Source organism: Haliaeetus leucocephalus, unplaced genomic scaffold, assembly GCF_000737465.1.
Source record: "Haliaeetus leucocephalus isolate CR32 unplaced genomic scaffold, Haliaeetus_leucocephalus-4.0 Scaffold228, whole genome shotgun sequence".
Classification (NCBI taxonomy): Eukaryota; Metazoa; Chordata; class Aves; order Accipitriformes; family Accipitridae; genus Haliaeetus; species Haliaeetus leucocephalus.
In genome coordinates this window covers 23,520,285-23,546,081 of record NW_010972664.1, presented here as the reverse complement: position 1 = coordinate 23,546,081, position 25,797 = coordinate 23,520,285, and the positions used below count along the sequence as shown (strand labels likewise).

Genomic DNA, 25,797 nt, shown 5'->3' with positions numbered 1-25,797 from the left:
CCGCCGCCCGGTTCCCGCCTTCTTCCCGCTTCCGTCCCGGCCGCCCGCGGTGACGCCGCTGAGGGAAAACGTGCCGCGCGGCCGCCGCCGCTCCGCCTCTTTTTTTGAAATTTTTTTTAAATTTTTTATTATTTTTTTTTTAAAGAGAAGCCGCCGATGACGCCGTTCCGCTCCGGTCGGTGCCCCGGAAGAGCTTGACTGGCGCTCCGCCCCTTGATCCGGAAGCGACTCGCCGCTCCTCTTTCCGGTGAGGAGGCCGCTGCCGCCGCTGGAGTCGGGGTCGGGGTCGCCGCTGGGGGTTGGTGCCCGGTAAATTTACCGGGTGGCGGGTGTGGGGGCGAGGGGGGGGAGACGAGGGGAGAGCGGTACTTCCGGGTCGGGAGCGATCCGGAAGCGGAAACGGAGGCGGTTCTGTCTGTCTGTCTGTCTGTCTGTCTGCTCGCCCGCCCGCCCGCTCCTCCGTCCCGCTGTCGGCTGTCGGACGCTCCCGGGGGTTCCGCAGCGGGAGAGCCGCGCTCCGGGGCCGGCCCCGCTTCGCCGCCGCCGCGGGGAGAGGAGGAGGAGGAGGAGGAGGAAGGGGCGGGGGGCGACCGGGCGGCGCGCCCCGTCCTCGGCCGCCGCCGTGTGTGCGCGGGGCCCCGCGGGGGGAGGTGGGTCCGGGCCCCCTCTCCCATCGCGGCCGGTCCCCGCGGGGAGCTCCTTCCCCCGCCCATGGCCGCTCCTCTGGGGGCTGGACGTGGCCGGGGGGTCCGGGGGTCCCGCGTTACACCGTCCGCTGTCATACAGGGCCCCCCCGGGTGGTCCCGTAACCCTGGCGGTTTGTTTGCAGAGACGGCCTTGGAAGGAGGAGAAATGCAAGAGGAGGGAGAGTGAGAGGGGTAAGGAGCTCCCGGAGCTGCGTGAGTGACCCCCTCGCCCCCCCCCGGGAGGGGGGGGGGTTCCACCACCGGCCCCACTGGTTGGGAGGGGTGGGGGGAACAGGGTGGGCTGCCGGTCCCGGCGTTGGGGGGTTTGAAGTCACTTGAGCTCCAGGGAGTGGGAGAGAGGGGATCGGCTGCCCCTGCGTCCCCTGCCAGGCATCTGTCCCGACAGGGGCTCGATCGGTTGGGGCGGAGGGTACGCACGCGTTCGGGGAGCGGCACCAAAGTTGTTCTGGCTCTGGGACGTGGGACTGGGGTTCGGGACTTTGTCCGGCATGTTTGGGGTGTTCCTGATGTGCATCCAGATGTGCTCGTTCTAAAGATGTAGTGGTGCTTTGAGCTTTTTGGTGCTTACGAGCTTCGTGGAAGCATTTTTGCATTTGAGCTAACAGCCTGCGTGGCCTTCAGCATCCTTAGTATTTTGCAGCAATTAAGCCTAAAAGCTCCTAGTTATTGAACAAAGATCTTGGGCAGACATGAAATGGCATTGTAAATCATTCCCGAGTGTCATGCTCAGGGCCTTTTGTCAACTGAAAACTACACCAAATAGAAAATAAAAGCTAGGTATCTGGAGAATAAAGAAAACCATATTAAAAGCCAACCTCTAAACACTTGCCTATCCAACCTTGATTGTGCCTTCCAGAAACACAGCCTCTACCTCACCGTGTACTTGCACGTGCTTTTATCTGTCTGTTTATGATTAAAGTGATGACCTGCAAAGAAGTTTAAGTCCAGCACGTTAAGTATGTGATTCTGTGAAGTACTCTGAGATCTTAAACTCCAGATTCCTTGTCCCTTGTGAGTTCTCTGGTTCACTCGGTTGTTTATTTGGTGTATGTACATTTGTGGTCTGTACATAGAAGGTGTTTTTGGTTTATATCAGGAGGGTACGTTGACATCTGTCTGATACTAGACTGGTGAATAGGAAGAAGGTCCCATCTCTGGCCTGTTTGTGGAAGCTGGGATGATGAAGGCACTGCAGTGGGAACGTGCTGTGGTACAGGGTTGAAGCTCCAGCCCATGTCTGGTAGTTATAGAGCAATTGGAAGGGTTACGTGCAGAGTTCTGGTAAAGTAAGTGTGAGCAGCTTTAAAGCGGGGGCTGCGAATAGGGGTGCATGTTTTCCAAATACCCTTTAGCCTAAAAGCGGGGTAGGGGAGGGACAGCTTTGGGGGTATTAGGGCAGTAGTTTGGTGGAGGAATCTTACCTTTGTTTTCTCCCTTTGGAAGACTGGCTTGCTAGTGAGATTGCATGAAAGCTTCAACTCTTACACCGTTTCTCCTTTTCCTCCACGTTCTTATAACTTCATCACACTTCAGCCTTTCAAGCCAAAAGTTTTGAGGTCTGATAGCAGCTCAAGCATGAAGATTTCTGAATGGAGAGGTGGATTCTAAAAGAGTTTAACGATAACAGTATAGTCATCTTTTGAGAATCAATAAGCTTTATTTTGACTTGCATGCTTTGTAAACCGAGCAAACAAAAGTTAGGTGCTCTGTGAAGTTCTGGTAGGGGACTAGATGGAGACAGGCAGCCACTGAGTGCCCTGGCCTGTGCTAATCTGGACTTTAGAATCTGGAAATGGAGTTGCCTTTCATTCCTTGTACACTTTAAATAAGCAAGCTGTTGTGAGATTTTTGTTTAAATTGGCATCTTTCTATTTAACTCCTGAAGTTTGCAGTTGAGAATCCAAGGGAGTCTTGGACGATTACGAAGTTTATTTGGAAAATGCATCTGATTATTTTATGAGACTTTATGTTTTTACAGAATCAGGTTCACTTTGATGTTTTTGATGTGGAAGCTAAGCAAATAAGGGCTGACGTATTTTAAAAACAAAAACAAACAAACAAAACCCCCAAAAACCCCAAACCCAAACTTGACATTCCAGACAAAAACCCCCTCTTGATTCAGGTGGGGCTCAGTTGCCAAGAATGCGTTATCTCTTCGTGCGTGCCCATCCTGTGGAAGAAAAAAAAGTCACGTAATTAAGCGTTACATACATAGGGCCTTGCTGTGGGCAGTGTACTTAATAATTAATTTGGCTCAGAAAAGAAAGCAGAGGAAGGAAGGTACGAGTCTTGCCCCATCAGATTCTGATTGAATCACAGCAGTGTAAACCCAGCGTAATTCAGTCAGGCAGCTAGCCGTCTGACTGCATGCCACTGACGCAAGGTAAATAATTCATCCTTAAGTGTGTTTATTGGTTGATTTGTAGTGAGCGAGTGAGGCAGGAATACTTGGCTTTGCTGTTGCCTGAGCAATTCATAAAAACAAAATTATCAGGTAATTTGGTTCATTTACATACTGCTTCTCTACATAGAGGAAAATTATCTTTGCATTTTGGCTCACACGCAGCAATTCCACATGTATTTATTCTGCCCTAATATACTTCTGGAAAGTAAGTGTTTCATGCTACTCGGGGCATGCTCCTCAGCTTATCTGACGATTGAGATAGGCCCTTCAGAAACAATATTTACTCATTAATTAGACTACTGCCATATCATAACAGAAATAGGAGTGGGGCAATTTGCAGGTAGCTGCATGAGAAACCCACAGTGCTTGCTTTCTCTAAGCAGCTTGCTCTGCCAGATGTTCTCTGAGCATGGTTTTTATCACACGTATGTTACCTACCAGTTTTGCCATATTTGTTCAGGAATAGGTGCATCTTCTGCTTCAGGAAATACTCTTTTGTTAGTTTCTTTAGGATTTGAATAGCGTTTTCACGAGTGTAACAAGCTTTGTCCGCTAATGTTACTACACAGAGGAATGTAAGGCTTAGAATGGAAAGGGCTTCTTCAGCCAGGTGTTCCTAACGAGATTACGCCCCTGTCTTCAGAGGGCTATCTTTTAGTGTCCGACTGGTCCTCTGACTGCAGCAGAGTTGAGATGGAGCAGTGGGTGCTTGACTGGGGACAGAGTCCTACAGAATCTTGTCCCAAGGAAGGGAATGAAATGGGCAATAGAGAGCCATGACATGATCTCACTTGGAAATAGGGTGTCTCAGGAGCAGGGTAGTCGGGTTATTTTCCCACTGCCTAGTCTCATTGGGTGAGAGCAGAGGATCTTGTCTGTCAGGAATATTGAATGATATTTCCGGGTTTCTTTTGAGAGCGGGGCTGGGGTGGTCAGAGCGGTGGGCAGCAGGAAGTTAGGAGCCCTAAGTTTGACTTCTTGGTCTGCTGTGGCTGTCTGTTATCTTGGGCAAGTCTGTTTCCCTCTCTCTGCCTGTCTTTCTTCCTGTGTAACATAATGCTAATGTCCCCTTGCTGCATCTGGGTCCTTAGCGTTGAGCTGGGGTGGAGGGACAGGCAAGGTTCAAAATTGTCACTGCTTGCGGGGTCAGACTGTCTGTGACAGTGAAAAATGGTTTTCAGCTGTATTTGCCTGGTTGCAGATGCACAGACTTCATCATTTATGCCATGTACTTGGGTGGATGATAATTGGGGAATGCTGGAGGTGTTCTGGGTTCGTAGTCAGTCCTGGTTTTTTTGCATGGAGGACTCTTGGGCAAGAGGCGTTTGAGATGGACCCAAGCCTGGGGGAATAGCAGGCACCTTTTTCCCCTGGAAATAATTTTTGGATTTGGGCAGATAGCTCAAAAGTGGGGAGAAGTTGCTCAAGTAAGACAGGGGAGATTAAGGAACTGTCACAGCATTAGACTGAGTCAGTTCCATGTTGGAGTCTCTTTGGGTTTAATGTTCTTTTTGTGTGTGTGTGTGTCTGTCTGTCTGTCTTCCTTCTCCTCCATTCCTCTTCCCTTCCCCCTTCCTCTTCCCCCCTGTGCCCAGCTAGGATGGAAGAATCTCATTTCAACTCCTCCCCGTACTTCTGGCCAGCAGTGCCCACCGTCTCGGGACAGGTAAGATCTTTGTCCTCCAACCTATTATGTTGGTCTTGCTTCCTGTTAGAAGTTGATGCATGATTCGTGTTTCTGTTGCATTTCTTGCTCAGCCAACTGCTGGGAGCAGCTGTGCCAGAGTATTCTAAAAGCTGTTCTTCCCACCCGTTTAGATTGAGAACACCATGTTTATTAACAAGATGAAGGAGCAGCTATTGCCCGCAGAGAAGGGCTGCAGCCTGGCTCCCCCCCACTACCCTGCCTTGCTGACAGTACCCACCTCTGTGGCCCTACCCACTGGTATCTCCATGGACTCGGACACCAAGCCGGAGCAGCTGACACCACACAGCCAAGCCCCTGTGACTCAGAACATCACCGTGGTACCGGTGCAGTCTGCTGGGCTCATGACAGCAGGTAGGGGACTCCGAGGGCTTTGGCAACATACGAAGGAGACTCTGGGAAGGGGGGACGTGGGGTTCTGGAGAATCCTTTTCGGGCTGTAGATTATTCTAGCCCTACTGGTGGCATGGACTGCCTTGGCATGGTTTCACTGTGAATCTCTAGGCACTCCATATATCCACGCTCTTTATGGAAGTCTGACTTCCAGCAGCGGAGACTGGGAGTGTGTTGGGGAGGGCAAGCTACTCTTCTGTTTGCGTTGTAGTCAAAAGTAGGTGTATAAAGCTTGCTTCTGTGGGATAAGGAGGTTGGACATAACTAGAGATGTAATAACTGACTTCCTCCATCTTTCTTTGTTTGCAGGTCCTGGTCTGGTGATAACTTCCCCGTCAGGTTCCTTGGTGACCACAGCCGCCTCTGCCCAAACCTTTCCCATCTCAGCTCCCATGATTGTCTCTGCACTACCCCCTGGCTCCCAGGCAGCCCTCCAGGTGGTTCCTGACCTGTCCAAGAAAGGGACAACCACCCTCTCCGAAGGTGGTGGGGGTGGCGGGGGTGGGGGAGTTGCCCCCAAACCGCCCCGGGGCCGGAAGAAGAAACGATTGCAGGAGTCGGGGCTGCCAGAGATGAGCGACCCCTTTGTGCTGTCAAACGAGGATGATGAGGACCAGCACAAGGATGGCAAGACATACAGGTGGGGAGCGGGGTTAAACCTTGACTGTTAAACATTGCATGGGGATGGGGGTGTATTTAACCCTTCAGAGGGTTACAGGGGGAAGAAGAGATCTCTGCCTTTTCCCTGTAGAGTCCCTGAGTAGTGAATCTTTCAGCTGCAGAAAGAGTTGAGTTTTCTCTCTAATCAGGAGTGTTTGCAAGCTGGTGGGTTGACCCAAAACTAAGGATCTCCTTCTTAGTGGACAGCCTTGATTTCCTGAATATACAAATGTTAATCTTACTAGGTTAGCTAATGACCAGGGTGTTACGGAGGCTAAACCGTATCCTTGATGCCACAGCTGGGTAGTATGGCTGGTGTACTGCAGAATGCAGTACTACCTGGTGCAGCTAGAGCACTTCTGATGTAGCTGAGAGCCCTAGTGTACCTGGGTGCTCCAAATTAGGACTCCAGTCTGTCCAGTGTAAAGACTACAAACTGGAGGCACACAGAGCAGGAAGTGAACTGTGGTGATAATGTCTGCTCCTGTGCGCATTGCCCCTTGTGATCTCCTCCTATTCAGCATTCCCAACAAAACAGAAAAAAAAAAAGTGTATTTCTGAATTAGGTGTTTCTGAGCCCTAAGGGTATCAGATAAGAGGGGGGAGAGTTCTGAGCCCTGAGGTTGGGTTTCTGAGCTTGGAGGGATGTGGCCTGAGTTTACAAGTGAGTGGTGCAAAAGGGAGAGATTAACTAGGAGGGGATACTTAAACCAGAGGATAAGGAGCATGGGTGTTTTAGAGAAGGTGGGAACTGGACAGAGCATCCAAGTGCTAGGGAGGAAATGTGATGGTCTGTCTTAGTTGGGAAGCAGGAGCACGTGTGGGTGACCTAGTGGTAGGTGTGTCTCAGGGATGATTAAGATCAATAAGAGGCAAAGTAGTAGCCAGATGGAAACAGAAGATGGTCCCTAGCTCTTCTCACTTCCCTACTACGTCTACATCATCCTGTCTCAAACAGTTCCCCTTTCACCATCCTAGACCCTCTTTTTTTTTGTACAGATTTAGTTATGTTTCTGGAATTAAGTCATAACAATATGAAGGCATCTATACAGAATCGGTGCACCCACCCCAGGCACTGTTTCATTATTAACTATAGCATTTTTAGAATGTTTACATTTTTAAATCAATACAGCTAAATGGGTACAAAACCAGAGCTTGGATCAGCCTTTTTATTCTCTTACCCAATGTCCCAGTTCTTCCACTTTGAAAATAATCAGCGTATGGTGAAGAGGGGTGGGAGTGTTAGGTAGCTTGCTATTTGTAATCCCACCATTTATTTTGGGCCTTAGCCACAATTCCACACTACTCAAGCTGCTTACAGTCTGGGTTGCTAATTAGGTTGTTAAATATGTATTTACAGGGGACACAATTGGCAGTGAACGCTAGAATTAAAGCTGAACCAAGGCTTTAATTATAGCTCCTTGTTTACTTGTAAGTTTGGAAAAAAATGCCCAAGACCAGGTGGAGTGACTCAGCAGAAACTTTATGAACACGCATAGTCTGTGTAACAGCTCATGAAAAAGGCTTTGCAGGGAAAAACCAAATGAGTTTATATGTAGGAACATGTAATCAGGAAGATTTCCTGTCTTGATGTTTTGTCCGAGTGTGGTACCTCTGCCTCCTCCTCCAGCCCCCATCCCAAGCAAGCCTTCCTCTGAGCAGTGCTAAGGTGCAAGATAGCTAAATTGAGATTTACTGAAGACCACCAAGGAGTACTTCTGCCCTCCTTGGGATCTCCTCTTTGGCGGATGCTTTTGATGTGCAAGTTTGGAACTAAAAATGATTGTTGAAAAAATAAAGGAAAATGCTATCTTTTCTTGGAGCTGTGGGAGAGAAAACCTTTGTGAAATACAGTAAAATTGTTTCTCCATAATATGCATATAAATAGACCTGCAAGTTAAAACTTTGAGGACTCCTGGATTTCTTCTGTATTCTAGAGGATGATTTGGGTAGTTCCCGTTACTACAGTATGCAGATACATCCCAGCTAAAATAAGACTGGGTGAGGTTCATCTGCTCCCTTCTCAGGCTGGAGGAGGAGTTGCTTGTGGTATTCATATGTCTACGTTTGTATGATTTCACTGATTCTTCCGATGATACACTGAGGATGATCTAGTCAGATGCCTGGAAGGAGTTGTACTATATCGATCAACATGACTTTTTTTTAATACCCAATTCCTAAAGCCTGGGATTATTTTGTTAAATTATTTTTTGGTTTTAAGTTTCTTTTTGAGGTCTGTGAGCTCTCTTGTCCTGAGTGCCTGGGCAGGTGGCTAATTTTCATAATTCCTGACTCCTAGTGTGTTGGTGAAGACAGAGTAAGGCCTTGAACAGATAGCACAGCAAGGCAGACTTGGAAGGAGTTGGAGCACAAAGGTGATACGTGTATTGCAGCTCATCCCGTTCACTACCGAATGTAGAGATTTGTGCTCCAGCAAATGGCAGCTGTTCTGTTGCTGTATCATCTCTAAAAGTGAATTAGTAGTCTGCTGTGAAAGCAGTGCAAGAATCTTTGTGATTAGGTTTTTCCTTGTAAGAAAAGGTGCAAGGCTTTTGCCAATGATGGTGTTGCTTTCAGATCTTGGAAATCTAGTCTTAGGATTAGTCTGGCAGAGTCCTTGGTGCTTTGCTTTGTGCTATAAGAAGAATGCTTGCACCTGCAGGGGACAGCATCTAACCCAGTCCTGTGAAGCATTTTCCTTCATGAGTAATGTCACTTCAGTCTTGTCTGGATTCATTGTCAGCTCTTTGTTAATCTTTCCTGACATCTTTGTAGAATTTACTTTTTCTGTGGAAAATGAGATTGGCATCAAGAGTCTTGCTCTCAATGCTGGCAGTGTGAAGCACATGGCTGCTTCTCAGTACTTTAAAAGGTGCTGAGGAAGAGAGAGCGAGCATGGATCCTGGAGACATTAGTATTGTTTCTTAGGACTGTTTTGGTGCCTGTACCTGTGCACTTTTAGAAGTCTGGTGTGATGTGATCAGTGGACAAGGCTGATGAAGTGGTTCAGCCTCTCTGGGCCGGATCACAAGTGCTGTCTCTGACAAACAGTCCTCTAAATAGTTTCTTCTTTGCAAGAGGAAGAGACTTCTCTATAGGCGTTGCTTGGTTCCAGTATTATGTTTGTAAAGGTTGGGACAAATACCAGTTTATAGTCTGGAATGGTTTTGCAAGCTGTGCTTTGGAACCTAGGATACCAACAGAAAGGTTGTAGGCTTGAGAAGGGCCTTGCCATCACACTGTAACCAACAAGCTCTGTGTTCCCCACCGCTAGTTCTGAGTTTCCCTGCTTTCACTAGGTTGTGGGAACAGCAGGGGTTTGGGGTTTGGGAGACAGTAAGTAGCTGAGGAATGGGAAGCTTCTGAGATGAGTCCAGGGTGCAAAAGTATACAGAAGCCTTAAGAAGGCTTAGCAAGAAGCAGAGTTGAGCTGTAGGAGGTGAAAAAAGCTGGATGAAGGCCTCCTTCAGTGAGGAAATTAGGTACACAAGGGGTGCCAGTGGTTTGAATACAGCAGGTGGGCATATCTCATTTTAAGCCTTTTTTTTTCTGCCCTGTACTGGATTTAGCATTGCTGTTTGAACTTCCCATGGTTCTGAATAGGTTTGAAATCTGATGGCTATGGCTTTTGTAAGCCATGTATATCTGTGAAAATATGGTCAAATTTGGCCAAGTTGTAAGCTTGGAAAAAATCTGTTAAGCATGCTCTGAGATGCTTTATAGTTTGGTAGTTGAAATATGCGAAGATTATATCCTCTTTGATGTTTCCTGAGGCTTGCATGACTCCAGGCACTGACCAGACTGTCTGTCGCCACAGAAGAGATAAATACATTCTAACCTCTCTCACTTTCTATATGAGCTGGACTACTTGTGTATTCTCTCTGCAGCAATAAGCATCTTCTAGACCAGTGCTGAAGGGCCAAGCATGCTTTTCCTTCAGTCACAGCTATTCCTCCTTCTGCTTCAGAAGGGAGTCTTTTGTGCCCGGTGTTGACAGTAACCTCCCCCCTCCGATGGGCACAAAGGCAACGTGCGAGAAGATGCTGCTTGGTTCAAATGTAATAGGGATGAGAATGAGATATGGGCAGGGCCCATGGAGCTGATTGTGTCCAGGAAGTCTGAAAATTTGGTAGAGCAGAGATGGGAATCGGAAAGGAGGAGAGAGAAAAGTCAAGAGCCTACAAACTAGGGAATGCAGCAGGGGATGTGATGGGGAGCCTATTTGTAAGGGGGGGATAGCACAGAGGTAAGCTATGAAGGGCCAAGGCTGGGGAGAGGAAGAAAGCACCAGATCTGCTAGGGGCTAGAAAATGAGGAGATACCTAGAATTAGCAGAACAGATGGGGACAAGAGCATGGGATGTGGACAGAAAAAAAGAAGTGTGGGGGAGATGAGACAAATGTTAGGTAATTGAGGGAATGAAGTAGGGAAGAGTCCCTGCAGCAGAGGATAAAGAGGCTGGGGCATGTGGGTAAAGAGCTTGGGCCTGGGTCTTGGTGCAGGAGAGAGGGGATTGCAACAGGCTAGAAGGCTAAGGGCAAAGCGGGAATTAAATTTGAAGCATCAGGCAGGAAGTTTGACCACATTCCCTCCAAAGCCTAGAAATATTAAACCCAATATTTCTAAATTTTGCCATGTGTCTCATGTCAGCACAAGAATGTGACGTCCTCTGGCAAAGAACCTCATCCCCCTCTTAAGGCTAGAAAAAGGTGACAAGCTACTGTTGCTATCATTTATCATCCTAGCTGCAGTGGCAGAGGTCTGTGCAGTGGATCTTAAGATTGCTGATGACCAACGTGGGTGTCAGTATGATGCCACATGTTGGAATTTCTGTTTGCTTTTTTTAACAAGTAGTTCCGTGAGCAGCGGAACTAATGAAGCCTGGTTTCCAGCGGCTCTCTCCTGTGTGGATTCTCTGATGTCTAATCAAGGGTGAGCTTACTAGCCTTTCCCTCAGCAGGGGGCTTCAAGAGGGTCTCTCTTCTTTTCCCAGCTGCATATTTTTATGAAACTTCTGGTGACATTAAGATCCTTACCCCTTTTCCAGATTTGGTTGAAATTGGCTTATGATCTCAAAACTCTTAAGGAGGACAGGTCCACATGCACATCCATATATACACACGCAGTTTGTACACATAAGCTTTGCTTTGTATATGAATGCTGTGCTGGGAGGTTAGAAAATGTCAGAATTAAGACTGACCACATGCCTTAGAATATAATAAGGTAAAAACTTAGGTTATGGTAAGTTCTCTCCCTTCTGCTGAGATGTAACTGTGTGTGCACGTGCGTGCTCTCATTTCATCACAGTGCCAAGCAGAAGGCATTAACAGTAAAGGTTCTGCAGTCATGAGTTTTAATTTTAGCACGTTACTTGCATGTCAGTGGATTGAGTGTGTGCAAGGGAATGGGGGGGCAGTTACAGTTTCAACTGGGGAGAGAGAACTTCGAAACTATTCTGTTGCACATCTTATCTGATCACACCTTAATTTGGCCTGATTGAGTCAATGCACTTTGATACCATCCTTGATTATGTGATTGTAGTTATTGTGTACATGATGGCCTGTCAGAGTCCTGCATGTTTACTCGGAGAACCTGAAAGGAGTGTTTTATTTAATTTTTTTTTTTTTTTTTATGTGGGGTTGCAGAATTGAGAAGGATGATTTGGGGAAGAATTTGACTGCTAGTCTGAAGAACTGTAGATTATGCTTGCCTCTGCCACAGATTTGTTATGGTGTCCTACAGCTGTGTAGTTCAGGCCTGCATATAATCTTGCCTTGAAGCCTGTGCAAATATGAGTTAGGTCTAGTCTTCAGTGGATTTGCATTTGCCGCAGGCTAAAAATGACCACAGACAGTTATCCTGAAATAATTAACATTTGGTGTTCCCAAAACCGTAATCTCTTCTCAGTTATCATTGAATAGCCCTCTGTTACATATCAGACCCTGTTTTGCTTTGCAGAAGCATTGCATCTCGTAGCTGTAACATAGAAGTCTATAGGAGCTGTGATTTGAATGTATATAATAATAACTTTCCTTTAAAGGAAAAAAAAGTGGTCACAGGTATCAGTTTGGCCACTTGGAATTAGTGGGTATGTCTGTCTTGCTGTGTTTCACTCCTGTCTTTTGTCATTCCCTTCCCTTAGAAAAAATAAAGCAGGGACATTGTGGGGATAGATGAGTGCTTATGGAGCACTTCTGTGGTGGGCACAACAGATGAGTGATTCTGCTTCATGAGGTTGGAATTGCATGTGGTCGATGAGGCTTGAGGCTGTACACAGAGCGGTGATGAAAAAAAACTGAACACTTGCTTGTTAAGTATCTGTCTGTGCAACATAATAAGGATGCAGTTCTGTGGAAACAGTCAATAAGGCTGTATCAGAACGCACCTGCATTGCGGAGCCAAATTATGGTGACATAGATGACCTTAATTCTGGCTTTTCCAAATTTGCTAGTGCTTTCTCATGGGCCTTTCGTATTCTTTTAATTTTAGCTTTTGCATGTTATCACTATACTAGGAAACACCTTATTGTGTTTTATTGTTTTGCTGGTCTTTTATGCTAATGGTGACCAATTTCACAAATTGGTAGACAAGGTCTTAGGCCTGATGTTGTTCAATGATTTGGAGGTCAACAGAAAGTCGTGGCTGATAATTTACAGATAGAAGCAATGCTGGTGGATAGCAAAAAAAAAAAAAATAGGGAAGCTTTATGTGGTTGTTAAACTGGAACTATTCGAGCAAAATGTGTTTTAATACAGTCCAGTGGAAGGCTTAGCCTTTTGGGTAATACTGTGTGACTTCTGCAGCAGTCAGGGATTGAGTCCTAGCTGTTTGGACACAGTGGAAAACAATATCAGACAGAAGTGTCCTGTTGGATGCTATTGAATGTCTTTGGTCTAAAGGTAAGGAACATGGGGAAACAGTATCCTGGAAAGCAATGACTCTGAAAGACTTTTAGGAATTAAGTGACATCATGTGAGCTTCCAGTGCGAGACTGTGACAGAAGAGGGTAAATGCAACTGTTGAAAGCATAAATGCTGGAGTCATTAAAAGAAGACGGGCAGCCTGTGAAGCATGCTGAAATACCACAAAATTCTGGGTCTGGAATTTTAAGATCATTTGGAAAAATGGACAAAATGCAGGAATGCCCTCAAATCTGAGAACTGGAAAAGTGCTATATGGTGAAAGCATTTAAAAACACTTGCTGCCTTGCCAGGAGAGTATGCTTTTCTGTAGCCTTATCAAGCTACCAAGTGACTGAAGGACTGTGGAAATAAGTTGACTAAGATCTCTGGGTGTAGCTGATAGATTTCATAGTATACGTGCCAGTAGTGTAAATTGGTAAATGGAAGCATAATGTTAACTTCTGAATAGGAGTTGATGCTGGGTGTAGAAGTGTGGAAGCAGAAGTACAATTCGTATGCTGTCATTTGGCATCTTCATACTCACTGGCTTTATTTAGGTCTCACACGAGTTTTCTAGCTGTGTATCTTGGGCGTTAGTTCTGTCTCCTTTCCCCTGCCTCTTACAAAATATTAGTAAGAAAATGTTTAACTTCAGCTTTAAAAAAGTTGGGGAATGCAAGGGTTAAATTAGTATTTATCATGAACTGTGCATCCATTATTATGCTATGCTTGCATTACTTACTTCATTAACTCTGCATTGCAAAGGCAGTAAGTACGTTTCTTTCCTTGCTAAATGAACTGCTGACTCTGACAGCTTAAACTTACTCTTACCATCTAGTTTAACTTCAGACCTTCCCGATGTGATTTTTTTTTTTTTTTAAGCTTGTGGTCTGACTTGTATTTGTAGCCTAACAGAAGGAGCAAAGGCTCAATTAACTTCTAAGACTAATCTCAGTAGATACTAGGAATTTGAATTCTCAAAGCCATGTAAAAGCTTACATAGTTTTCACAACTGTGATACTGATTAATTAAGCACTTGATTGAAAAATGCTGTTAATCCATGTTAGGCAAATTTTACTATGAGCTGGTATTTCAGATGGTATTTTATCTCATAACAGCATCTGATGAATGAGGTGGAACATTCCATGAAAAGTGGAAAAAAATATGGCACTCTGTGCCACAGAGTTGTAGTCTAGTTGCTATAAGCATCATTTTGTTTATGACTCATCATGATGACTTTCATATGGGAGCAGAATTAGAATTGTACATCCACCTTTTACTGGCATTTCATTATTTTTGAGGGTGTTTCTGTCTAACAGGAATATTCTCTGAAGGTCTCACTTTATTTCCTTGCAGATTCCTTATAAAAAAAAGGATTATAAACATTGGAAGGGGTTACTTTTGCTCTCTGGCATATGGCTGGGTACTAAATTAACTATTTATATGAACCTCTGTGTTATTAAGACTATGTTCTTCTAGGCTGTCTAAATTTGCAGAGCCATAACAAGCAGCTGTAGGGGACGTTGTGTCACACTGTCAACGGGAACGCTGCAGTCACTGCTGTTACTTGCTCTCACAATACAGTCAAAGTAGTGGTAGTTTAGAAGCACAGTGGGAAGAAAAGATTTAAAAGGGATATTAAACAGAGGGAAAAAAATAATCAACTCTTTCATATAGCATTTTGTTCTTGCTTAGCAAGGAGCACTCCCAACTTTTCCTCTCCCCAGCCAGGAGAATTTCACTGAAGTAGAATACTGAAACGCTGCTAGTGTCAGATGTGATGTTCTCATCCATATAGATTTAACTTTTTTTTTTAATCCATATTTGCCCACTAGAGGGCTGATTGCATCTTCCCCTTTAATATTTGATGTTGTCTGAGGCAGAATGCAAAGCCCTTAATTAAATGGATCATTTGTTCCCTTGAAAATGCCTGATACCACACGATACAAGACTCTCTGAAATGCAGCTTTCTGCTATATTCCAGGGCTTTTTTTAACTCATAAGGCTCATGAATTTGTTAATGCTACATAACATTCTTGCCCTCTCAGGGCTGATGCTAGTTAGATGATTGGAAAATGAGTCCTTGCAAGACTTTCTTTTTAAATGTTGTTTGTAAAACAATACTGGAATGTCTATAGCTGCTAAATTCAGACAAGAGGAGTTTAGGGGTTTTTTTGTGGGGATGTGTTTGTGTGTTTTTGCTCACAGTCAGATTTATCTTCCATTTTTATGCAAGTGCCAGAGAGGTTTTGAAACACCTTCTTTACAATTTTATTTTTAAAATGGAAAAGGACGTTGAGTCTGTTTCTTTTCATTAAAGTTATTTTAGGGCATTTCTGACCTGAAGGCAGATACCTGACAAAGCAAATAAGTAAAGGAAAGGATGCACAGAAGTTACGGAAAATTAAGTAGATGGCTTTATGGCACTACAGGTTTAATGCGTGGGACTACTTAGACTTGATGACATAGTAAAGTTTCATGAATTTTTCAGAACAGAATAGGCTGTTTAAAATATGTAGTCATGTGTACAGCACAGAAGAGTTTAGTGCCCAGCATTGTAGTTAAACTAAAGCAAAACTTTTAGAAAGGTATTTTTCTAAGAAAGGTAGCTGGATTCTCAAAATATTGATTGTAGGGGCCAGGTGATTGAGACTGTACTATAGGCTCCAAGCTTCCAAAGATGCATTATTCTCATGGTTGGAAAGATCCTATCTCCTCTTGGATTTTTTTAACTTCTACTGTCAGTTATTGTTTCTCATTGTACCTTTCTTTGCTCATAAAACAAGCCCCTAGTAATTGGTATTTTTCTGCCTGCATAGATTTATAAGAGTATTGACCAAGCCATCTTTTAAGCTTTTCTCCAAACCTAGATAGACTGGGCCCAGTGAATCTTTACTGCGAAGCCGATTTTCCACATGCCATCGTTCTTTAAGGTTGCTGAACTTGCCTGAGTTTTTCAATAATTGTTGAGTACGTGGACTTCAGAATTAGATGTGCTGTTGTGAGAATAGTTGCACCATTCCTGTTTACAAAAATGATACCTGCTATTCCCCTTTGTTTTGGTTAGCCATATTAGCACAGCATCGCACTGGGAGCTTGTTCTCAATTGAACGGTTCCTTATCAGAGGACTGATGTTGTGTAACAGAGTTCAGTTGAGAGTAATGGAAATAAGCATCTGGTGAGAAGGAGCTTGATAAAAGTCATGCATGGGATTATGCCGTAATTGCTTGCATTAGCAGGGAGGTGGACTTGGCGACTCAGAGGCATTTTTCAGTTCAGTATTCGCCTCAAAGTTCTTTCTAGTGTTGCTGCTTTCAAGGATACAATCCTCATCCTGTAAGTATGACTTGATAACTGCAAAATGCATATGCTGTATTCAAGTCTAGCTTTAAACATTTCAGAAAGTCTGGAACAAGCTGCACAAGTGTTTGGAGATAGTTGGGTTTATTGAACCAAGAGCTACTTTTTTAAAAAGATTATTCTGATGTTCCTTTTTACTCCTTGTACCTCTAATAGACCTAGGGATAAACAGCCAAATTGCTTCTGTTTGTTGATTCCAGAAGAGATTGTTGTGTGTGTGAGGTGGAATTTATGTAAGGATGTATTTAGCTTGCATGTTCTGTTAGGGTTTGCAGTTAAAGTGGATTAAGAGAAAGATGAAGGTAGGAAATGTGGGAACAACTGTTAGAGATGATAATGAATGATGGGGAGGAAAAGACGTTATGGCAGGTGTGTGGTAGAGTGCTTGCTAGGGAGGCATGGCTTCCAGTTAAATGGCTTAAAATCAAGCTGTAGCTTGGAAGGGCCTGTGGAAGTTAAGGTAGGTGCTGGATAAATATTGCCTGCGTTACATACGCTAATCAGACTGCACACTTCATAAAGCTTCTGGCTCCAATGTAAATAGTCACAATAGTAGATGTAATGAAGTATCCTCCTGGGAGGAGATGGATATGGGGAAGAGCAGGATCAACTCTGTGGCTTGTAAGACCTGCAGAGACTTCTGTCACTGAGCAGTTTTGTGAACACTTGTAAAACTTGAGGAAATTCCCAGACAAAAACATAAGTCAGCCTGCTGTGAAGGTTGAATTCATGTTAGCCAGACTTCTTCTGGGTGGCATTTTTTCTCTCAAATGTGACCCTGGAAGTTCCAAGTGCAGGTTCAATTTTGTCTTGTTTAATTGAAAAGTCTGCAAATGGAAAAACTAACTTCAGAGAAACCTTAACTCTGCCCCTTGGTTGGCACACCTTTGGGGGGGGGGGGGAAGTGTCCAGTAACTTGGATGCAGCTTCTATCTCTCTGTCAAATTACCAACCACAAAAGCTTTTACCGTCTTGAATTGTAAAACAGTGCAAGCTTCTCTTAACAGCCTGGTGTCATGATGGAGGAACAGTTTTTAACAGCAGCATCCATAGCAGATAGATGCCAACTGCTTCTTCCTGTTCAAAGAGTCTGTGTGTTACCAAATACGTTTCTGATCATTATGGGAACAGATGGATCCGAACTCCTAGACAAAACATTTTGCATCACATCAGTAAGGTTGAAATGATGAAAGCCCATTAGACCAGTGAAATACCACGTCTGATATCCAGAGTATCTTTGTGAGACCCACTAGGAAAGCAGCACTGTTGTTATTCTCAGCATTTTGTATTCTAAATACTCGAATGTCTTCTCCAAAAATTGGAGCAGAGTTAAGTGGGTTTGGTCATAACTGCTTTTGCAGACTTTGCAGTACATGGAATTAACTTTTATTATGAAGGTGAACCTTAACCTGGGATTTCCAGGTTTTCCAACCTTTTTTTGACTGAAATAAATCGTAGATGAACAAAGTGTTTTTTGTCTGGGAATTATTATTCCTGTCCCCTTCAGACTGCTGTTGGAAAATTTCCAAAGTGCTGCCCTGTCTCCCTTGTAAGCCTTACGAATTAACCTCTTTGATTCTTCCAAGACCTTTACCTGTCTGGCTGCAAGGTGTCGTTTGGTCTCTTCCACCAGTTCCGAGATTAAGCTTGTCTCCCTGGGACTGGAGTACTCGCAGCCGAGCCCAGTGTCCCGGGTGAAACCTCCCCAGAACCACATAGCGAGAAAAACGTCCCTTCTTCACTCAGTGTGGAAGACCCCATCCAGTTAGAGCTGATCCATATTGGGGCTTGCCCCCGAGTGACGCTGTCTCTTCCCCTCGCCCCGGTCCCAGGTGCCGGATGTGTTCGCTGACCTTCTACTCCAAGTCGGAGATGCAGATCCACTCCAAGTCCCATACGGAGACAAAGCCACACAAGTGTCCTCACTGCTCCAAGAGCTTCGCCAACAGCTCGTACCTGGCCCAGCACATTCGCATCCACTCAGGGGCCAAGCCCTACACGTGCAGCTACTGCCAGAAGGCCTTCCGCCAGCTCTCCCACCTGCAGCAGCACACACGGTAAGGGCCAGAGGAGGCTGGGGGCCCTCCGCACTGCATGTTGCCGTCGTCCCAGCATGCTGTGAGCACCCTCGGCGGGCGACTGACTGCCTGGGGAGACCTTGCTGTTTTCCGCAGGCCGGTCGGGTCTCGTACACGACAAACCGGCAGTAGTGGTATCCAACACGTGAGACTTGTCACTTGCTGTGAAGGGGCTTGGGTGCGCACGGAGGTTAGCGCTGCTCGCCCTAAGGGGCATCTGCAATGGAGTGACGCTTTCTGACGGCAGGTAGGGCTGGTTGTGCCAGAGTGAGAGTAGCGTGGGCGTAGGAGGACTGTTCCCTGTCACCCCAGCGTAGTTCTGCCAAACGTGTCAGTCCAGGCTCGCAGCCCCCCCTGCTATTTCAGCCGTAGGCTTCCCACACACAGCTTTGCCAATGCCCCTCAGTCCAAACTCTATAGTTCCTCTCTCTGGATCCTCCCCCGGTGCGGACAGACCATGGTCTCTTGAATCCAAGGGGAGCACGGCTCGAGACCGAGTGAGCTCGTGCCGTGTCCGGAGTTCCTCCGTGTAGCAGATAGCGTGGTGCTGTCCCACCCCCTTTGTGCCCTCATTCCATCAGCGCTAGCCAGATGGCGGTCATGTCCAACTGCTGCTGCTCCTCCTCCTCTTCGGCAGGATCCACTCCAAGCTCCACACGGCGATTGTCAAGCCGCACAAGTGTCCTCACTGCTCCAAGAGCTTCGCCAACACATCCTACCTGGCCCAGCACCTCCGCATCCACTCGGGGGCCAAGCCCTACACCTGCCGCTACTGCCAGAAGGCCTTCCGCCAGCTCTCCCACCTGCAGCAGCACACACGGTAAGGGCCAGAGGAGGCTGGGGGCCTGGCCCTGGCCCCCCCGCGCTGCCGGCATGCACCTGTGGAGCACGCGCGCCAAGCATGCGGGGGGGCGGGCGGGGAACGCGGCCGGCTGCGCCCTCGGAAGGAGGTGACCCACCAGAGTGGACGGAGTGGAGGCTGCGCAGGAGACACTGACCACGTCAGGGCTGAGGTGGGCACGTGCTGTCCCTGGGGATCCTTGGTCTTGCACCGCGGGGGGCACAGAGAGAGAGAGCGATAGAGAGAGAGGCATTGGCCGTAGGGGATCCCAGCCTGGCACCACGGGGGTCGCACTGAGTGTGTGGAAGCTTCTCCTGGCATTGCAGGGGGACAGGGACGGATGAACGCTGTAGGTGATCTCAGCCTGATAACGTAAAGGGAAAAGTGTTGGAGTGTCTATCCTGAGAAGGAACGGAGCTGCTTTCTTGGTACTGCGGAAGCAAGAGAACAGACTCCTCTTGGTCATGTGGGACTCCTGAGCTTGGAGCAGGGAGCCTGGACCTCCAGAGCCCTTCCCAACCCACTTTCAGGTGGCCCACATGCCGAGCCGGCCAGGCATTCATAAGCTCTTGCTCCCCAGTCCTAGTCACTCTCTGAAACCTGCTTGACTGCCTATGTTCTCTTAACTTCTAGCTGGACACAGGAGCTGGGCAGAGCTCTCTTTGTCCAGATAGAACAGCATCTGGAGGCAACATCATCCCCTTCCCTGCTCTCCGGAGTGGCTGTGAGATTTGATCACAGCATCAGGCCCTGACAGCCTGCCCTGCCTGCCTGCTCACTGCCTCCCGTTTGTGCTCTTCCTCCTCAACAGTATCCACACCGGGGACCGACCCTACAAATGCGCTCACCCTGGGTGTGAAAAGGCTTTCACCCAGCTTTCCAACCTGCAGGTAAGGGACTGGGCTTGTCCTGCTCACCAGTGGGGGTGGTGAGGCTACTTGCCTGTGGTGGAGGAGCTGGAGAAATTGGGGCAGCTGGGAGCAGAGTGAAGGAACACAGAAAAGCTGTTGAAGCCCTGAGTGGGAGAGAGATTCCTGGCTTTTGTGGCACTAGTGACCCAAAGAAGTCGCATAAACAGTCACATCCTGTAAAATCGTAAACTTGACTTGAAAGCGGTGAGACCTTGGTAAAGTTCCTCCCGTCCCTTCTGCAGAGTTTTCTAAATTATGTGGGGCAAGACTTTTGCTAAATGTCACGCAGATTTTATTCTGTGTATCTGATTGAGTTTTTTGTTTGTTTTACAATGAAACGGAGGGCATAAGAGTAGGGATTTAGGGAAGTGGAGGTGGTGTGTCCCTGTTGTGGTATCCTGGAGGAGGGGAACTGTAGGGTGTGCCAAATGGCAGAGAGCTGTAAATGCCTGCGAGCAGTTGAAGCAGATCCTGCCCTGAAGGGCAGTGACAGATGCAGGGAGCAAATGTGTCGTGAGGCAGAAGAGGAGAGAAAAGGAAAAGACTGAGAAAGAGTTGGGTGGAGACCGAGAAGATGAGAGCTGTGGAGAGTTAGGAGACTCTGCTCTTCGAATGCCTAGTATGCCTGAGAAAAAAAAGGGCATCTGTGGGGAAGATGTGGTGGGCTGGAGGGAGAAGCTCTGTCCCCTACGCTGGGAGCCAGGCATACCTCCCTCAGCAGGCGGGGGCCAAGGGTGCTGGGGGCCTGGCTGGAAGGGGGTGTCAGAGATAAAGCCTTCTGCAGTACTAATACTCGCTTCCTTCCCTGCGCTTGCTTTCTTTTTCCTCCACCCCGCTGCTGCCCCCCAGTCCCACAGACGGCAGCACAACAAAGACAAACCTTTCAAGTGCCACAACTGCCACCGTGCGTACACGGATGCTGCCTCCTTGGAGGTACACCTGGCTACGCACACGGTGAAACACGCCAAGGTCTACACCTGCTCCATCTGCAGCCGGGCCTACACCTCGGTGAGTGTTTGCTGCTCTGGGGGGTAGCAGAAGCAGACACACTTCCCGGGGAGTAGCTCCTCCGGATCCGACGGGAGCAGCCCCCCGAGCTGTCGTGTTCCTCCCCGTCGGGCTTCGGCTTTTGCAAATGCTGTCCCCTCCTCTTCTCACGCCGTTCTTCCCGTTGCAGGAGACATACCTGATGAAGCACATGCGGAAACACAACATCCCTGACCCACAGCAGCAGGTGGTTCAGGCACAAGCCCAGGCCTCTCAGCAGCAGCAGCACTTCCAGCCGCAGGGTGGGGGGGCAGCAGGGGGCCCTTCTGGAGACACTAACCAACCCAACCCTCCCCCCCAGTGCTCCTTTGACCTGACTCCTTACAAGACTTCAGAGCATCACAAGGACATCTGCCTCACTGTCAGCACCAGCGCCATCCAAGTGGAGCACCTCTCCAGCTCCTAGAGAGACCTCAACCCAGGGAGCAGAAAGCCTCTTGTGCATAGCCTGCGCCCAGGGCACTGCTTGTGCAGCGGCCCTCCTCGTGCAACAGTCTCCGGCCTCTCCTCCTGCAACAGCCTCTTCTGGCCATGTAACCCTGTTCATGGCAGCCCCTTGAACAACAGCCTGTCTCAAGGGGGTGCTCCTTCTGTGCAACAGCCTGCCTGGTAGGAGGATGCTTCCTTGTGCAAGAGCCCCTTTCCTGTGCTGGGATCACTTCCTCATGCAAGAGCCCCTCCTTTCAAACCCAAAGAAAGGCCCCCGTTTTGCCTTCTCTCTCACTGTAGGATGCGTATGAAGGGGGGGTGCGTGTTGAGACATGCATGGTGGATGGGATGGAGAGACGGTCCTTGTACCTACAGGGGCTTGGACACATGTTTTCAGCAGGCCGCAGAAGAATGTGGCAGGGTTCACAGCTGGATGGGGTTCTCTGAGGATTTCCTTGAGTGTCTAAGAGAGAAATATCCATTCCTGTCCCTCCTGCTTGTGAAAGGGAGGAGGGGTCGCTCGTCCTGCCCCAAGGACTGGATGGGAGAAACCTTCTCCCCAGTGGAAGGTGAGACCAGTGCGGGGGGAGAGGTGAGGCATGTTCTCTGGGCCGGACAGGTGCCCACGCTGCCCGAGGGCTGTGGAGTATTGCACTCTTTCTCCTCCCCTGGTGGAGAGCAATAGAGAGGAGTCTGTCTGAACTGGCTGCTGCCTCTCTCTCCCAGCTGTCTGAGCAGCACAATGGCCAAGGCCCCGTAGGAATGTGGGTTCCTGCTCATTGCTCTTCCTGCCCGTTGTGGATGATGTCCTAGCAGCTTGTACTCCTCCTCCTCTCCCTCCTGCTTCCCCCCCTCCCACCTCCTCAGAAAAGCCTGCAGGCATCAACAACAAACCAAAAAGCAACTGGAGGGAGGGTAAGAGACTGCCAAAATAATCATCACCCTTCTCTCTACTCCCTTTCCCGAAAGGCGGAACGACAGCAGTTCTGACTCTCACACGCCTGTCCTGCCCCCAGTTTCCCAAAGGGAAGGAGGAGGAGGAATAGACCGGTCTTTTCAAGGAGCCGGCAGGAGGCAGGGAAAGGCTAGCTTCTCCTGCTCACCTCCCGTCAGAGCGCTCTCCCAGGCTCCCTCTTGCCAAGACGGGCTGGACTCACATGGCAGTGGTGGCCTCTTCTGGACCCTGGTCATGGGAGAGAATCCCCAAAAGGTGGACAGTGGAGAGAAGGGGATGAAGATCCCCACAGAGAGACCAATCTAATGAGAAGGGGGAGCCAACAAAAACTGAAGGCCCCTTGAATTTATATATATATATATATATAAATATCTATTCCCCACCCCGGCCCGCTCTGTCCTTGCTGTAACTGTTTCTATCTCTGTGTTTATAAAACGCATTATCCTGGCGAATTTTTATTTTCAATCTTCGTTTGTTTTTCCCTTTCTCTTCGTCTTCAATTCTCCTTCCCTTTTTTTTTTTTTTTAATTGGTCCACATGACTACTAGTCTTGTGTGTCACTTGTTAGTTTCTTTGGATCGTGGAGGCTGACTCGGAAGAGAATGAGAAGGCAAGGGAAAAAAGCATGTGTTGTTGGGATTTAAAATCAATCACCCACCCAAAGCCTATAGAATCCCAGACTTCTGTATGAACAACCAATAGGGGCTTCTTTTTTTTTTTTAACCACCTTGTATAGAAATAAATTGGTGTAAAAGGCTCCTTGAAGGTGCTGCTGCGAGCACCCTGCCCCTGTGACGTGTGTTCCTTCCCCCTGCACCAGACCACTGCACGAGCATCTTGCCGCTGTGAGTCCCGAGCGGCTGTGCGGGCGGACGCGAGGGTAGCACATCCCATGCCTTTGGGCAGCCTTGCGGTTCGCACAGGGAAAGCGAGGAGCTCAGCCCTCTCTGCTCTGCAGCTGTGGAGCCTGCGGCAGAAACCTTTTGCTCCGCGTTAATAGTCACGAGGGTTGGCTGCAAACGGTTGGAGTGTTTTGTAGATCCATAGGTTAGGCTAGAAGAAGCTGTCTGATTTGACTCCTGCATTTCACAGGTGACATTTCAACCCATTTATCCTGTATTGAGCCCCAAGAACTAATGTGTATTTGAAGTATGTGTTGACAAAAATGCATTGGCTTGATTTTGAGGCACTGGGACACTGAGAATCCCTTCCATTGGTAGCCTGCTGCAAGGGCTTTGTGTTCTCACTGTTTAAATATTTAAGCCCAGTTTCTCCTTTGCATCTGTTTGGCTTTGGCTTCCAGTTACTAGTTCTGGATACGTCCATCCCGCTGATTCAGTGAGCCTTAGAGCACAGTGGGGCTTTTTCCCCTGGACTGGTATTTACACACTGTAATGCCACTTCCCAATCTGCTTTTGACAAGCTAAATAGATGGAACTTCTTAGATCTTCCACTGTAAGGGATTTCCTCCAGCCCATGAATTATTCTTGTCTTTCCTTTCTACATCTTGTCAAATTTTTCAGTATCTTGTAAAAATGTTCCTTTCAGAATTGAGTGTTCAAGCCCCAATGCCATGGACACGGTTCCCCTGCCCTTTGCCTTAAGTCTGCAGAGGATTGCGTTTGCCCTTTTCTCGCAGCATTATACGGGAGCTCACAGTAGCTGCTTGTCTGGTGTGACCCCTAGATCATCCGAAGTCTCAGCTTTCCGTGATAGTGTTTCCCCCTTTCTACAGGTATGGTCTGACTTCTTATTTCCTAGATACTTAACGTGAGGCTGCATTGAAGTCCAGTTTGTGTGAATGGACCTGGCTTACTGATGGACCAGGTTACTCGCCGCTTTCCCAGTTTTGTCACCCACAAACTGTATCAGTTGTTTTTTACTTTCAGATCCAGGTTGAAAATGCTATATTGCATCTGACCTACACTAACTTGAAAAGCATCATTCAGTGCAACTTTTTATTAGCTTCTTTTTGAGACTTGCAGGCTAGGCATTTCTTAATCCTCTTAGTATGTTATAATGTACAGTAAATCTTTTTGACTTATGGTGCTAGGTCAATGCCTTACAAAAAGTATGTTGCACCTATGCAGTCCCCTTTGTTAAACCAAATGTATAATGATGTCATCGAAGAATGAAATTAGGGTTTGGGGTTTTTCTTTTCTTTTTTCTACAAAATCTGTATTTCATAAAACCTTTGGGTTACAGGTTTTATTTTTCATTCACTAATTCTTCATCTCACCAGCTTTTCCATAATTTTGACATTGAGTCATTTCATTTGCTTTTTGGGAATACTGTCATGAGTGTCTTAAGGTATTTCTCTAATATTCCCAAGTTTAAAATTGGAATCAGTGGGCTTGAGAGCTTGTTAGTAAACTCTTTTAGGACTCCTGTTTCTTTGCTGACTTAAAAAATATACATCCCTAGCAGATGTCTTATCTCCTACTTTGATACTAAGGTACTAAGGATAGGCGTTGCTATTTTCATATGACTGCCACATCCTGTTTCTTTCTGAATATGGAATTGGAAGTATTTGTTGACTGATTTCCCCTGTTCTGTGTCACTAGCATTTTCACCATTTTTATCTAGCATGGACCAGTACTATTAGTAAGATTTCTTTAATTTTTATTTAAAGAAAGGAATGAAAGATCCAAAATCCCTTTCCTATTACCAGTAGTTTTGCTAGCCACAAAGCCTTCCTTAACAGTTTTCTCTATTTTATAATGTCTAATTTATGTCAGTTGCTGTCTGGCCTTCCCCCTTTCCGTGTGTTATGTTTCAGGTTTTGGTTTGGGGTTTTTTTAATTGTTTCTTCTTGCTCACAGACTTTCTCACTGAACCCAGGATGAGCTTTTACCAAAAGTTTTCCTCTTTCTTGATTGTGGAATTTGGGCTTTTTTGGCCACATAATAAATTTTTCTGACAGAAGAGTTTCATTCACATTTTTCTGCCTTATTTCTTTTTTCTCATGGACAACTCAGTTTATAGTTTTGCTCACCTTGGAAATTCGCACAGACTCAGCAGTTTATTACTGCTTGTGGCTCTCCTCTGCATGTCCATATTCCATATGAACAAGACAAAATTGCCAGTTTCACTCAAGTTATTATCTTGTCTTGTGTGCATCACCTTGAAGGCTGAAAAATGGACGTTTTGGGTGCATTGTCTTGTATTAGAAAGCTACAGTTTTAAAAGTTGGAAAGATGTTTTGCTGACTGCTTGAAATCCCTGGGGAATGGCTCACAAGCTAAAATTCCTTGAAATGGTTTTTCATTTTACATGTTAAAGGTGCTTGAAATCGCCTTTCCTGGTCCCCAGTTCGATGTGTTGTTTTCCAATATCTGCTATCCTTCCCCTTCTTGGAATCTACTACCTAGCATGGGATCCATATGTATTTAAGGCTGTACAAT

At 46.8% G+C, this 25,797-nt stretch overlaps 1 protein-coding gene across 5 annotated transcripts; it reads left to right on the top strand.

Moving 5' to 3' along the window:
- The first annotated feature begins 137 nt into the window (after window positions 1-137).
- ZNF384 (zinc finger protein 384) lies at window positions 138-25,078 on the top strand. Of its 5 annotated transcripts, none has more exons than XM_010567559.1 (12): window positions 151-309; window positions 830-878; window positions 1,804-1,993; window positions 4,707-4,777; window positions 4,930-5,170; window positions 5,519-5,849; window positions 17,965-18,189; window positions 18,848-19,030; window positions 19,863-19,941; window positions 20,812-20,970; window positions 21,140-21,358; window positions 21,977-23,108. In XM_010567559.1, exons 4-12 carry the CDS (start codon window positions 4,712-4,714, stop codon window positions 22,121-22,123), a joined length of 1,650 nt encoding a protein of 549 aa, XP_010565861.1. In that variant the 5' UTR covers window positions 151-309; window positions 830-878; window positions 1,804-1,993; window positions 4,707-4,711; the 3' UTR covers window positions 22,124-23,108. The 5 variants fall into 5 exon arrangements, with proteins under 5 accessions (XP_010565863.1, XP_010565861.1, XP_010565860.1 ...); XM_010567558.1 differs by having other exon boundaries at window positions 1,564-1,993; XM_010567560.1 differs by having other exon boundaries at window positions 1,564-1,993; window positions 4,711-4,777; window positions 21,140-23,108.
- The last annotated feature ends 719 nt before the right edge of the window (window positions 25,079-25,797 follow it).

What these genes read in the sequence shown, in the direction of transcription:
- ZNF384 (XM_010567559.1), top strand. Translation starts at nt 4,712, where the DNA reads ATGGAAGAATCTCATTTCAACTCCTCCCCGTACTTCTGGCCAGCAGTG. An exon ending in TGCCCACCGTCTCGGGACAG is followed by an intron (nt 4,778 to 4,929) that starts GTAAGATCTTTG and finishes CCACCCGTTTAG; the next exon opens with ATTGAGAACACCATGTTTAT. An exon ending in CTTCAGAGCATCACAAGGAC is followed by an intron (nt 21,359 to 21,976) that starts ATCTGCCTCACT and finishes TGCCCCAAGGAC; the next exon opens with TGGATGGGAGAAACCTTCTC.